This window comes from Propithecus coquereli, unplaced genomic scaffold (assembly GCF_000956105.1).
Source record: "Propithecus coquereli isolate 6110/MARCELLA unplaced genomic scaffold, Pcoq_1.0 Scaffold77, whole genome shotgun sequence".
Classification (NCBI taxonomy): domain Eukaryota; kingdom Metazoa; phylum Chordata; class Mammalia; order Primates; family Indriidae; genus Propithecus; species Propithecus coquereli.
The window spans coordinates 4,767,644-4,780,417 of NW_012153840.1; the positions used below are offsets into that span (position 1 = coordinate 4,767,644).

The window sequence follows — 12,774 nt, forward strand, 5'->3', positions numbered from 1 at the left end:
TTGGATCTGGTAGGTCGGCAGCTGTGTGTTTAATAGGCTCCCCAGGGATTCCGATGCAGATTTCCTAGGGCTGCATTTTGAGAAATGCTCTGCTGACATTCCTGATTTAATTAGCCAGGTTACTTATTCTCTCCCTGTCCGATGTGTGTAAATGCAGGTTTGAAGGCATCTGGTGGGGGGCTGGGCACAGGTCCCCAATAATCAGCAGTAAACGGTAAACATTCCTGGCTGGATCTGTGTACAAACAGATGGACAGGACCCCTAACAAGCTCTTACATCCCTGGAGGTCAGAGACAAAGTCCCCTTGGCTTCTGGTCCTAACTGGTCACGCATAACTCTGTGGCCACTTCTGTGACCTTAGTTTTCCCATCTGTAAAATAAGGGGGCTGTAAATAAGTTGAAGCCCTGGTGTCAGGATAGGAGTTAGAGCTGGGTTTGTATTTCAACTGTGTGATTTTGGTGAATTAGAGAACATCTCTGGGCCTGTTTAACCATCTATAAAATGGGGCTGTAAAATGGATACTTAGCTCCTAGGGTTAACGAGGGAATTAAAGAAATCAGTGTTTGACACATAAGTGCTCGATCATGTTGGTAATTATTTTAATATTAATATCATCATCATCTCTGAGGGCTCTTTCAGCTCTTCCAGACTGAGTCCATGCCTGGGGCGCTCGGGAGCAGTAAAGCACCTCCGCGTCCCCCCCCACATCCCCGCCCCTCAAGCTGTGATACTTGGCAGATTACTTGTCCTTTCTGAACCTCACTTGGCTCATTTGTAAAAAGAGGATAATTACAGTAAATGCGGCATGCAGTTATTCTGTGATAACCCACGGACACACTTAGCTCAGGCTGGAACTCAATAAAGGTCAGCTATTGTTATGAAGCTTGGGCAGTCACACCAGGTTGCATTTAGGTTCCGGGTGGGGGTGGGGTGGGGGCGGCCCCGGTGCACCCTCGTCCTCCTGTCCCCGCCCCCGAGCCAGCGGATGCGTCCGCGGTTGGGCAGGTGCGGGGATGGCGACTCCGGGCTAGCAGAAGACGCGGCTGCCCTTAGTCCCCAGCTGTGCCCTGCACCTGGCCCTCGCCAGCAACCCCTACCGGTCCCCTTCCGGCGCCTGCTAAAGTAAGAGAAAGGCCTTTGAGGGGAAAAGACGTAGCGATCCGACCCCAAGTGGAACCCTAAGTTGTGCTTTTTGCCCCACCCGAAGTGGAAGGGAGGCTGCGCGGCACTTTCCGCCCACTCCCCCGCCCGGCAGTTCAGGGCGCCGAGGCCGGGTCCCGTCCCCTCCCGAGCCCCGCCCCCGGCAGCCGCTCGCCCCGCCCTCGCGCTCCGGAGCCGCCCAGTGCGAGGCCCGGACTGGGCAGCGCGGGGAAGTGGGCGTGGCATGAGGCGGGCGCTAGGACCCGCCGGAGCCGCGGACGTCACCGAGCGGCGCCGCGGGTTGAGCGGGAGGCGCGAGCGGCGCGGTCAGTGGTCCCCCGCGTCCGGGCCGGGCCCGAACCGGGGCGGGAACCGAGGCTGCAGCAGGTACCGTGGAGGAGGAGGAGAGGGAGGGATTCCCGCCGCGTGGCGGGGAACCCAGCCGGGCAGGAGGCGGAGTCTTATCCCAACCTAGCCTCGCTTTCCGCGTGGGCCGCTTTACGCTCCCGGCCCTCCGCATCCAGCTGTTTTCCTCTGCGTCCGCGGCCCTGTCCTTTTTATGGGCACACGGGTCTTTCCTAACCCGCCAAGACAACGGGGCAAGGGGCCGCTGGGGACCACTGGGCAGAGGCTGGTCGGGGCGCCGCTGATACCCCCAAGTTATGACGCCGGCGTGGGGGGTCCTTCCCAGCTGCCCTACTGTGTGGCTGTCTTGCCCCATCCCCCCAGACGGAAGGGAGGGGAGGGGCGGTGGAGGCTGGCGGGCCCTGCTGCTCCTAGGCCTTTGGAACTAGCCCCTACCTTGTTCCACCTCCCAGGTAGCAAAAAGGATGACTACGCTCACGCGACAGGACCTCAACTTTGGCCAAGGTAGGGAGGCTGGACCTCCGGGCCCGCGGGGAGGGGTGGCCTGGGCCCGTAGGCTTCCCTGAGCGCGCCGGGTTGTGCCTCTGCAGTGGTGGCCGACGTGCTCTGCGAGTTCCTAGAGGTGGCAGTGCACCTGATCCTCTATGTGCGGGAGGTCTACCCGGTGGGCATTTTCCAGAAGCGAAAGAAGTACAATGTGCCGGTCCAGGTGAGCCTCCCAGGTGGGGCTGGGGCCACGGGTCGTCTCCGAACCACAGAGTGGTAGAAGGTGGATTATTGAAAACTTTTCCACTTTTAGGTCCAGTCCACCTTCGGCTTGCCCTTGCCTTCCAGTTTTGAAGTGTTTTTTTACTAGCCCCTCGGAAGGGAATTCCCCTGGCCAGAAGTTAGGGACCAGGCCCTCGGATTATAGTTGCCCTGGGGGCATGGTGGTGAACTGCTGAAAGAGCTCGAGAAACTGGTGAACCATGGTGTGGAGAGGGAATTGCTGAAAACTTCCAGAGCCTTCTCCCTCCTGCCATTCACCCTGAACTCTAATGGGTTGTTGAAGGTTAAAAGGCAAAGGCAGTAAACATGCCGCTGCTGTATCTCCAGTCCTTAGAAGTGCCTGTCCCTTGGCAGGCACTCAGTAAACATTAGAATAATTGACCAATTACTGGCAGAGGGTGGAAGCTTAAAGGATATACATATGGTCCCCAACTTACAATAGTTCACCTTGGATGATTTTCAACTTTACGATGGTTCGAAAGTGATGCTCGTTCGGTAGAAACCATACTTTGTATACCCATATCACCATTCTGTTTTCCACTTTCAGTACAGTGTTCAATAAATTCAGTAAATTACATGACATATTCAACACCTTGTTATAAAATGGGCTTTGTGTTAGATGATTTTGCCCAACCATAGGTAATGTTAGGTGTTCTGAGCACATTTAAGGTAGGTTCAGGCAAGCTATGATGTAGGTTAGGTATATTAAATACATTTTCGACTTAGGTTATTTGATGGGTTTATCCGGACATAATCCCATAGTAAGTCAAGGAGCATCTGTATAGGGAAAAAGAAAACAGAATGAACACTTACTGAGCACCCACTGTGTACTAGGTACTTAATTCATTTAATCCTCACTTGATGAGATCTTCACAGATGAAATAATTGAAGCTCAGAGAAGTTATTTGCCTAAGACCAGTTCTTAACTTTTGAAATCTGATAAAGTTTCTGGATCTTTTCTCTGGAAAAGTGCCTATCACAACTCCGTGTACAATTTTAGGCACTTTTCAGACTCTGGAGGAGTCCATGGACCCCACATTAGGAACCCCTAATGCTATATTAAATGCTAGTGTTGAGATTGAATTCTTGTCCTCTAGTTTCTCTTTCTCCACGGGTAGATTCACAGTTCTTAGCCCCCTGAGGGAAAGTGGTCTCTTGGGTAGGGAGCCCTAGGAGCTGCTGGACTCTGTCTGAAGGCAGGTGGGATCTTGGGCTCCTGGAGGGGTGTTGGTGGTTTCCACATCTGTGCTTTGGGCCTCACCAGCCACGTGGGGTTGTGTGCAGATGTCCTGCCACCCGGAGCTGAATCAGTATATCCAGGACACACTGCACTGCGTCAAGCCGCTCCTGGAGAAGGTGAGGGGGCGCCATGCCCTTCCAGCCATCTCATCCCCAATCTGTCCCTCCATGTTCACCGGCGCAGCTCCAGGATGGGGAGTCCATTCGAGGTCCCCATGGCTCTAACATCCAGAAGCCTGTTCCCTGTACTCTGTAGACCACCCCCACCCAGGGACAGGTCCCAAGGCATGTGGTCCATGTTCTGGGTACCTTGGGCCTGGGTTAGTGGAGAGGGCTCTGAGTAGGGGCTGCCTGGAGGGTTCTGGGTTCTGCCCCCAACCCTGAAAGTTGTCTGGGCTTCCTCCTCCTATCTTGTCCTGGTCTCAGACTTCCCAGGACCCCTGTGGGTCCCAGGCATCCTCTCTCAACCTGTATCACTCACATCTGAGGGTGCCAACTTGACCTTCTCAAACCTGCTCTCTGGGCTCTCAGGGACCTGAGCAGCGAGCAGGGCTGTGGGTGCACCCTTACCCATCCCTCCTTGGGCAGGGAGGGGTTGAGGCCGGTGGGGTGCCCGGCTCTGCAGTGGGGGAATTCCTGTTCTTGCAGAATGATGTGGAGAAAGTGGTGGTGGTAATTTTGGATAAAGAGCACCGCCCGGTAGAGAAATTCGTCTTTGAGATCACCCAGCCTCCGCTGCTGTCGATCAGGTGAGCTGCCTGTCCCCTCTCTGCCTGCTAGCTGATGTGAGGTCTGTCTCTAGCAATACATGTCCCCTGTCCCTACCTCTTTAAGGCAGTCCCTGAATAACTTGGTGAAGGTCTGAGAGGAGAGAGGGCAAGATGTGCCAACCTGCCAAGGGTTCACCCTGTTAGTGGCTGAGACAGGGCCGGGCACTGGCCTCTGTGGACAGTACACAGGTTACACAGACTCCACCCTGGGTCACACCTGGAAAATCATAGTATTGGTGAATGGCACCTCATTTAACAGATGGAGAAACCAAGGTTCAGAGACATGACATAACGACCCAGGGTCGCCTGAGTGGTGGCAGAGCCCAGGACACAGACCTGGTTTCCTGACTTCTCAGTCAAATGTCCAGTCCACAGTCAACTAGAAGTTGACCTTGGGCGCAAGGGTTAGCTGGTCAATTGCATGCTTTCTCCAGCGAGGTCAGGACACTAGAATCTGGCACCAGCCTGTCCCTACTGGCTGTGTGGCCTCAGACAGGCCCTTTCCCCTCTGGACTTGGTGTCCTTGTTGTCCAGCCTGGCTGCACATTCTGCCTTCATCTGGAGTGGGCCGGGCATGGGTTGTAAACTCTGGTGACAATAACTACGTGGACTAGATAAGGGAGCCGGGCCCTAGAAGCCAACACTCGGAGGCACCGGAAGCGCTCTGGACCCCAGGTCTGCATCCAGGGTTGGCTGCTGCTGCTGGTGGGAAGGTGGGCACCATGTGATGGGAGACTTCTCACTCCCAGCTCAGACTCCCTGTTGTCTCACGTGGAGCAGCTGCTCCGAGCCTTCATCCTGAAGATCAGCGTGTGCGACGCCGTCCTGGACCACAACCCCCCAGGTGTGCCCACTCCCTATCCCCTCTTCCCTTGCCATTTCCATGGTTACCTGGGGTTGGTCTGTGTTCCCAGGTCCCTGTTTGGCTGGCTGAACGTTTGGCTGGCTGAACCTCGTCTCTTCCTTCCTGCCCTTCAGAATCCCTCTGAGAGTCACCTCCTCCAGGAAGCTTCCCTGATTGACTCTACCTGGCCTTAATCTCCCTGTTGACTGCCTTTTCTTAGCACTTACTTTACACTCTGCTATGGGGCGGGGAGGGGCTGCTGAGCCAGCGAGGGAGGTGGGAAGAGGCTGGGCCCAGTGGCAGGCACCCCGCAGCCCAGCTCCACCCACCTCTTGCTCCCCAGGCTGTACCTTCACAGTCCTGGTGCACACGAGAGAAGCTGCCACTCGCAACATGGAGAAGATCCAGGTCATCAAGGTGAAATGAGACTGGGCTGGGGGGTGGGCAGGGAGGCTGCTGGGAGGCTCTGAAGATATGATGCCACAGTTCTGGGAGGGCAGGGGCATTGCCTGTGGCCAGGGCCTGGCACCCAGCGATTCTTGTGTTAATTCTGTGGCCACACGCTTAGCCATTATTCCATCTGGGCACTCAGCTGAGAGCAGCACAGATCGAGCCTCATGCTGGGGACACTGGCTCATATTGGCTCTTCTGAAGTGGGGGTTCTCCAGGGAGGGGGTCCTGGCCCACTAGTTTCAGAGTTGGCGCTTGGGACTTGTTAAGTCACTTGGGGTTCTAGAGACTCGACCTGTCCCGCCAGCAGCTCCCTAGTGATGCTGAAGCTGCCTCAAGTTGGAGGCCCACCTCCCCCTACCTGGAAGGGGAGGGGCAGCAAAGTGAGGGCAGGCCAGGGTCTAGCCCCTTCCATCCCTCACCTTGGTCCCTTCCCCAGGACTTCCCCTGGATCCTGGCGGATGAGCAGGACGTCCACATGCATGACCCACGGCTGATACCCCTAAAAACCATGACGTCAGACATTTTAAAGGTGAGCTGCATGGAGACCACAGAAGCTTTATTTAGAGGATGCTTAGGTGGTGAGGCTGGTGCTGAGGCCTTGCCAGGGAGCTTACAGATCAAGGCTTGGGGGCGAGGACCAAGGAATGCCCGGTGTAAGGCTTTTCCTATCTCTCCCCTTTCCCTTAACCTTGCTGGGCCCAGGGTAGGGGCCCTGGCTGGCTGGCTTACCATGGCTGTTTGTTTCTGTCCCTTAGATGCAGCTCTACGTGGAAGAGCGAGCTCATAAAAGCAGCTGAGGCTCACCTGCCACCCCACTGATGCCAGAACTGTCAGATTTTGGGGGCCCCCAGCCTAGGGCAGCGCTGCAGGACCACCCTTATTCCAAGTGCTCTTACTGCCTCTATGTAAGGACCACCCGCCCTCCAGCCCAGGGCTGCTCAGGTCTGGTTGCCTTCATGGAGGAAGCCTCCCCCAGGGCAGTGAAAGATGCTGGGACCTTGATTCCTCAGCCCCCTGGGGTTCAGCGGCCAACACTGTCTTGTCTCAAATACTGTACTGTGAGTTGTTTCAATAAAGGGGCCCCAAGGGCTGGGCTGAGCTGGGCTGTCACTAACTGGAGTGGGAGGGAGAGGTGTGGCCATATTAACCTGGGGGAGGGGCTGCTTCTCTACCAAAGTGCCACAGACCCCTCCCCCAACCTGGAAACCCAACCCCAGGCTGGCTTTACTGAAAATGTTTATTATGACAAAATATCGGAGCTACGTGAACGGTACGTTACCATGAGCTGGCTGGCGTGCCCAAGGTTGAAAGTGGGGCGGGAGCTCCTGGGACAGGGTGCCTCACTGCCCGCTCCAGGCCCAGCTCTTGCCTGGAGGGGCCTTTGGCTGAGCCAGACAGGGGATGGATGAGTGGCTGTCAGAGGACGGACTGTCAGAAGGGCCTGTGGAGAGGAAGTGCGGAGGGCCGGTGGGCAGCTTCCTCCTGCCCCTGCCGTTGCTCGAGCTGAGCAGTGGAGGCAGCCGGGTTCCCGGTCATCTCATGGCCGATGATGATGCTGCTGTTGGTGACCCGGGGCCCATACCAGCCTGCCCAGAACTGGGTATCCTTGCCCCCATGCTGAAAGAGGATGTGGCGGACGCCTGGAGGGTAGTCTGAGAAAGTGTGGGAGACCTGAGGGGAGAGGAAGTGACCACTGAGACTGGGGAGGGTGACCCCGCAACTGGAGAGGGGAAGGGAGGAGCCTGTCCTCGGGGAGAAAGCTGCCCAGGCCAGAAGGCAGGGGCTCCAGGTGTTGGGGCTGTCCCTTGTTTCCTGCCATCCTGGCCCTGGGGGAAGGGGGTGGCCAGAGCAAGCAGGGGAGGCCTCACCTCAGTCCACGTGGCATCGTTCCACTGTTGGATGGTCACAGGCGGGGGCTCGAAGGAGGCCAGGACGATGTAGTCTGCTGAGACCAGCTGCACTCGGATTTGGTAGGTGCAGCCACAGTCTGCTCTGGCTGCGAACCTGGGGAGGTGGGGTTGAGAGCTGCCCCAGGGGCCCACGAGGTGGAATTTCCTTTCCCTGAGCTTGGCTGGAACCCCCTTCTGCTGGTGCTGCCCTGCCCAAGAGGCCCAGCTGGCGTCGGCATCCCCTGGGCCTCACTGTGGCCCTGGGGTAAGCAGTCTGTCCATGTTGGGCCTCAGTTACCCTATCTGAGAAACAGGGCAACTCTTTTGGGCATTCTCCTCAAGATGTGACCTCATAAAGCAAAGGCCCTCTACAGAGACAGAGGCCCTGACTGTTCAAGCTGTGTCGCCTGCACTTCCAATGGACTGGGCTGTAGATTCAATGGCAGGCTCCAGGGGTGACCTGTGTGATGGGGCTGGTAGAGTCACCCTCTGCTCAGCCCAGCTGCCCCTCCCCCCGCAGCTCTGCATACCCCTCCAGGCTTCTTCCTTTCCCGTCAGGGTGGTGGCCCTGGGGGCTGGCTAGAACTGGGGTCCTGCTTCTGCCTTGGGCCAGGCCAGACCCCTGCACAGCTCTGTGTACAGAGTAGGAGCTCGGGAAAGAGTCGTGGGGTGAACAGGGAAAAGGGGCAGGGGAGGCAGGAAGGCCTGTGAGTCTCCACCAAGTCCAGGGTCCTCTGTTCCAGGGCCTGTTAGTGACATCTCCTCTGGGGGGGGCTGCAGTCTTCCCATCTGCAAACGGGGGCTACTGTGTCCTGCTGACTATGTCACAGGTTGATGGGGAGCCTAGAGGTGCTGCTGGGTGAGCAGGCGCTGGGTCCTGTGGCAGAGGGAGGGTGTGCCAGGTCTGCCTGGCTCTAGGGGCAGCCCCTGCCCCAGCACACTGCTGGGCACAGAGTGGGCACTCGCTATGAGTAACAGAAGAGGGACGGATGTAGAGTGTGGGGATACAGGCCACGCGCCCCACTCACCAGTCTTTGACCACGATGTTGGGCCGAAATGTGTCCATGAGCTCCTCCCAGTAGCCCTCGGCCTTGAGGTCCACCAGCTGGGACTTGAGGCACGTGCTGGGGAGCGGGGAGAGAGATTGCATCCCCTGGTGTGCTCCACAGGGCCTTCCTCGCCCAGGCGTTGGCAGCCCTGGTGAAGCCAGGGGGTGGTTCAGGGGACCCAGGGTATCCCTTGACTGCTGCAGGACCAGCACTGGTTGCTGCTGCCTCTGGCTCCTACCCTGGTGCAGGCCCATGAGGAACACATGCATGGAGTGTCACCCACTTGTGCCTGGGTGGCCTCTGATCCCAGTCCAGAGGCCCAGACACCTGGGACACCAAGGAGGGCACCTCTGTGAACTCACACGCCTGGATTAGAGATGCCTGCAGACACCCCTGACTTAACTGCCCAGTGGGCGCCTGGCCTCCTTCAGATGACATCCATTCCCACCACCCAGCCACTGAGTTACTCGCTCCAGGAAGCCGGGGACCCTGAGCAGGATTGGGGGCCACCTGTCTTGAGCTTCGCAGAGACCCTCCCTTAGGCCTGAGACTTGGCAAAGGTGTCCTGACCCTCTACCCCTCCACTTGAGCCTCCTGGGTTCAGTCTTTCTTACCTGTACGATGTAACAAAGTACTTCTTGACTTTGGGATCAGGAAAATCTGTCCCATGGTCTCCAGGGAGGCTCTCCACCTTCCAGTGGTCACCCCCATTGGAGTCGATTCGCCATGATCCCATATCCTCTAGGAAGATGGAAGCAGAGGTGAGATCCCCTCCCCACCAGGTGCTGGGAGGACTGGAGGGAGGGCGGCTGGCGTTAGCGAATCCCCTGGGGGGCAGGGCTTGCTCCCACTCAGATGTCTGGGGCTGTGGACGCCAAAGGGTTAACCAGCTTGTTCCTTCTTGAGGGCATTATGTAGCCAAGGTCAGCCCTGACCAGTTCAAGTGCACCTTGGAGCACCCCCACAAAGCTCCCTCCTCCAACACGTTCCCCCGTTCCCATATCATCTCTGACTGGGACCCTTCCCTCCCACATAGCCCAAACTGGCTTGACTCCTGACGTGAGGCTGGAGAAAAGAACACGAGTCACCAGAAATTCTAAACCAAACCTTTCCTCACTTCATGTTGTGGAGCTCTGAGAAATACCCAAGTATCAGTTCTTGAAAAATTAAATTACCAAGGGTCTTTGACAATACTGTCCTCAGTGGCTAACGCGAATTCATCCCTGTGTGGGCTGCTTCCCTGACCGCTGACATCCACCGACGTCCAGGAGGGAGAGGCCCCTGGTTAACTACATAACCGGTGTTGGAGGGGGACCCTGGGAGGACTGATTTGCGGTTTTGTTGGAGGGTTGTGGGGACCTACTATTCTGAAATGGCTCGGATGGCCTCTGCCCAGGGTGGGAGTGCTAAGAAGGAGGACAAGCATCCTCTGGGCTGGTGGCTGTGGTAACCCCCAATTTGTCAAAGGACCTCCATCAATCAGGCTCGGCAGATTTCGGGGTTATCCCCTTCAAACTGAGCTTAGAGGACCTTAGAAAACAGTGGCGCTTCTCTACCCAGGCTGTCCTGAACAATCACCAGGGCGCTTTTCCAAGTGACTCACTTGCTCCCTATACCAGGAGCCCTGGGCACCCCCAGGAGACAGCCAGAGTAACAAATGCAGGAGAAATCCGAGCAAGGCCTGACCTGACCACTGCCGGCCCAGGGCAAGGCAGGGCCGCAGGCAGCTGTCACGGCCGAGAGGGCAGCGTAGCTGGGCAGCTTCTGAGTGGGATCTGGGGCAGGCAGAGAGATTGTCTGGGGTGTTGTCTACGGGGTCTCTGGGAGGAGCCCAAGACCTTTACTGGCCAGGACCAGGCCCTGGAAGCTGGGCAAGTCACTCATCTTGGAGCCTAAAGCTTCCCATCTGTAAAATGGAGCCCATGCTAATTGGCCAACTCCCAGGATCCTCGTGAGGGTGAAGGGAGAAAAGGGATATGAAAGGGACCCTAAGTGCACAGACCATGCTTCATAATCTGCTGCTGCTGTGGCCCCAACGAGAAGCATGGTGCCTAGTATACAGTAGGTGCTAAATGAATGATAGGGAAAAAGCCTTGGCAAATATGAAAGAATATTACAGGCTAAACGGGGACCTCAAACTATATGATCACAGTCACCTCTAAATCCTCTGTACAACGAGGATAATGGGAGTGTGGAGAATTCATTTGTAAAGACTTCACAGATGTGACACAAGAGGCCCTCGAAGAGCACTGGGCAGCTTGGACTGAACTACAGGGACAGCTGGATCTGCAGTGTGTTCTCTCAAACGTTTCCTGAGCACCTGCTATGTGAAGGTGTCATCGTGGACACTGAAGAGTGGCAGACAAGGTCCATCAGGCCCCTGGAACTTGAAGTTTGTGGCAGAGAAAGAAAAGATAAGGTAATTATGAAAAGTGCTATCAGGCACTGAATGGGGGTGACATCATGGAGGTGGGGCAAGCTGTTTTTAGACTGGGGGGGTCAGGGCAGGTCTCTGGACTGAGACCTGAAGAAAAAGGAGGAACCAAGAGAGTGAGGTAGGTGTTAGGGGAGTGAGAGAACATTCCAGGTAGTGCAAAAGCCCTGAGGCTCAGGGTGGGAAGGAACCAGCCCCGTGGCAGCCCCCATCTCACCCCAGCCCACCTTCCGCACACGGGTTGCGCAGGAGGTTCCTGCGGAGGCTGCACAGGAAGTAGAAGATCTTCCAGTTGTCCACGGGCTGGTCCCAGTGCTCGGTGATGAAGCCCTCGAGCACGCACTTGCGCTTCCAGAGCGTCACAACGTCAATGAGGTCTCGCCAGAGGCTGCAGACGGGCCGACAGTGCAGCAGGAGCTGGCGGGCGGGCACGTGCGTGAACAGCTCCAGCAGGATGTTCTCCGGCAGCTCGTTGATGCTGACCAGGGCCATGGCTGTGCTGGGGTGGGGCGCACCCACAGGCCTGTGGGGGCGACAGCGGTTATGAGCCCTGACCAGGCAGGTGGGCCCTCAGATCCCTAGAAACCCGGCCGGGGACTCCTCTCTGATGGTTTCATCTTCCGTGAAAACCGGAGGGGTTAGACAAGCAGCATTTGTGAGGGTCCTTCTGGTACACAGGAGGCCCTCAACAGAGTGGTCACATGTCACGCACATTTGGAAGAGTACAATAAAAACAGTCTTTAGGGACAAATTCTTGTAAAGGTCTCTCGCCTCATTAAAAAAATGCTTAATTTTAGAGCCAGGGGGCGGGTGAACAGTAAGATTTTGTGGAGGCCTCTCTGTTGTCTGCGAGTCCTGCGGGCTCTGCTCTGTGAGGGTTTTGGTGATTGTTCTGTTACGTTACTGTCGTGAACTCACTGTGAGAACATGACATCTTTTTTACACCCCCGGACTCATAAATGCTCGCTCTGTGGGGGGCTAGTGCTGAGAAACACCCTCATCTCCTCACATGCTCACTTTGGCCCGGAAGCCAGATGTGACGTGATAAAACACCCCAACGAAGAGGCCACACAGCTGTGGGCCCGGCTGCCTCGGGGCGAGTCTGCTTGGGAATGGCCGGAAAACGAAGCAGGTGGAGGGTGCCTGAGCAGACTGCCTGGGTTCGAACCCCGACCCGCAGTGACTAGCCGGGAAGCTGTGAAAAGGCTCCGGGAACTGTCCTGACCCCAGAAGGGCCGGGACTGAGTATAACTGAAGCACCTGGCCCAGGCTGGCACAGAGAGGTGCGGTTACCATCGCTGCCACCACTAGGGCACAAACCTGACCCCAGGAACACCTTCCTCTCTCTACCTCTGCGCTGCACACAGGTTTTGGAAAACTTCCAAACAGTGCCACCCCCCCCCCCTCGCCGGAATCCGTGGCCCTAAGGAAACCCCAGGTACTTGCCCCAGGCCGGTGGGGGTGGGCTGGCAGCCAGGGCTCTGCACTGTCACTCAGATGGGCTGGATCTGCTCACGTGTGCGTAGAATGTTCACCTACATGTAGGGAAACAGAAACTTGCTGGCTGCTTCTGCTTTCCATAGAGCCCTGGCCAGAGAAGCAGTGCGTCGTCTTCTTAAAGCGCCCATCCCAGAAAACACGCAGGTGGGAACGAGTTCCAGCTGCTGCCCCGGGAAGGGGACTTCAACACGGCAGCGAAGAAAAACCAAGCTAAGAAAGGTACTTATGCCTCGTGAAAAATGCTTCTGATGGAAAAACCCCCGAGTGTGGCCAAATCTTCTCTTCAGGAGCAACTGTAAACACTTAAAAATATGAAATCTG

The 12,774-nt window shown here is 56.7% G+C and overlaps 2 protein-coding genes across 2 annotated transcripts in view; one reads left to right on the forward strand and one right to left on the reverse strand.

Annotated features, from left to right (window-relative positions):
• The first annotated feature begins 1,371 nt into the window (after window positions 1-1,371).
• Window positions 1,372-6,679, forward strand: MAD2L2 (MAD2 mitotic arrest deficient-like 2 (yeast)). The gene is made up of 9 exons (XM_012662590.1): window positions 1,372-1,528; window positions 1,960-2,011; window positions 2,098-2,216; window positions 3,560-3,631; window positions 4,163-4,263; window positions 5,034-5,128; window positions 5,472-5,545; window positions 6,018-6,110; window positions 6,337-6,679. Exons 2-9 carry the CDS (start codon window positions 1,972-1,974, stop codon window positions 6,376-6,378), a joined length of 636 nt encoding a protein of 211 aa, XP_012518044.1. The 5' UTR covers window positions 1,372-1,528; window positions 1,960-1,971; the 3' UTR covers window positions 6,379-6,679.
• Window positions 6,680-6,716: 37 nt separating this feature from the next.
• Window positions 6,717-12,774, reverse strand: part of FBXO6 (F-box protein 6) — a 7,365-nt gene continuing 1,307 nt past the window's right edge. Inside the window, exons 2-7 of the mRNA XM_012662589.1 lie at window positions 12,400-12,488; window positions 11,181-11,476; window positions 9,134-9,260; window positions 8,499-8,594; window positions 7,450-7,585; window positions 6,717-7,252 (exon numbers count right to left, since the gene is read on the reverse strand). Of these exons, the coding sequence (XP_012518043.1) occupies window positions 7,013-7,252; window positions 7,450-7,585; window positions 8,499-8,594; window positions 9,134-9,260; window positions 11,181-11,445 (864 nt within the window). The 5' untranslated portion in view covers window positions 11,446-11,476; window positions 12,400-12,488 and the 3' untranslated portion in view covers window positions 6,717-7,012. The remainder of the gene's footprint in view (window positions 7,253-7,449; window positions 7,586-8,498; window positions 8,595-9,133; window positions 9,261-11,180; window positions 11,477-12,399; window positions 12,489-12,774) is intronic.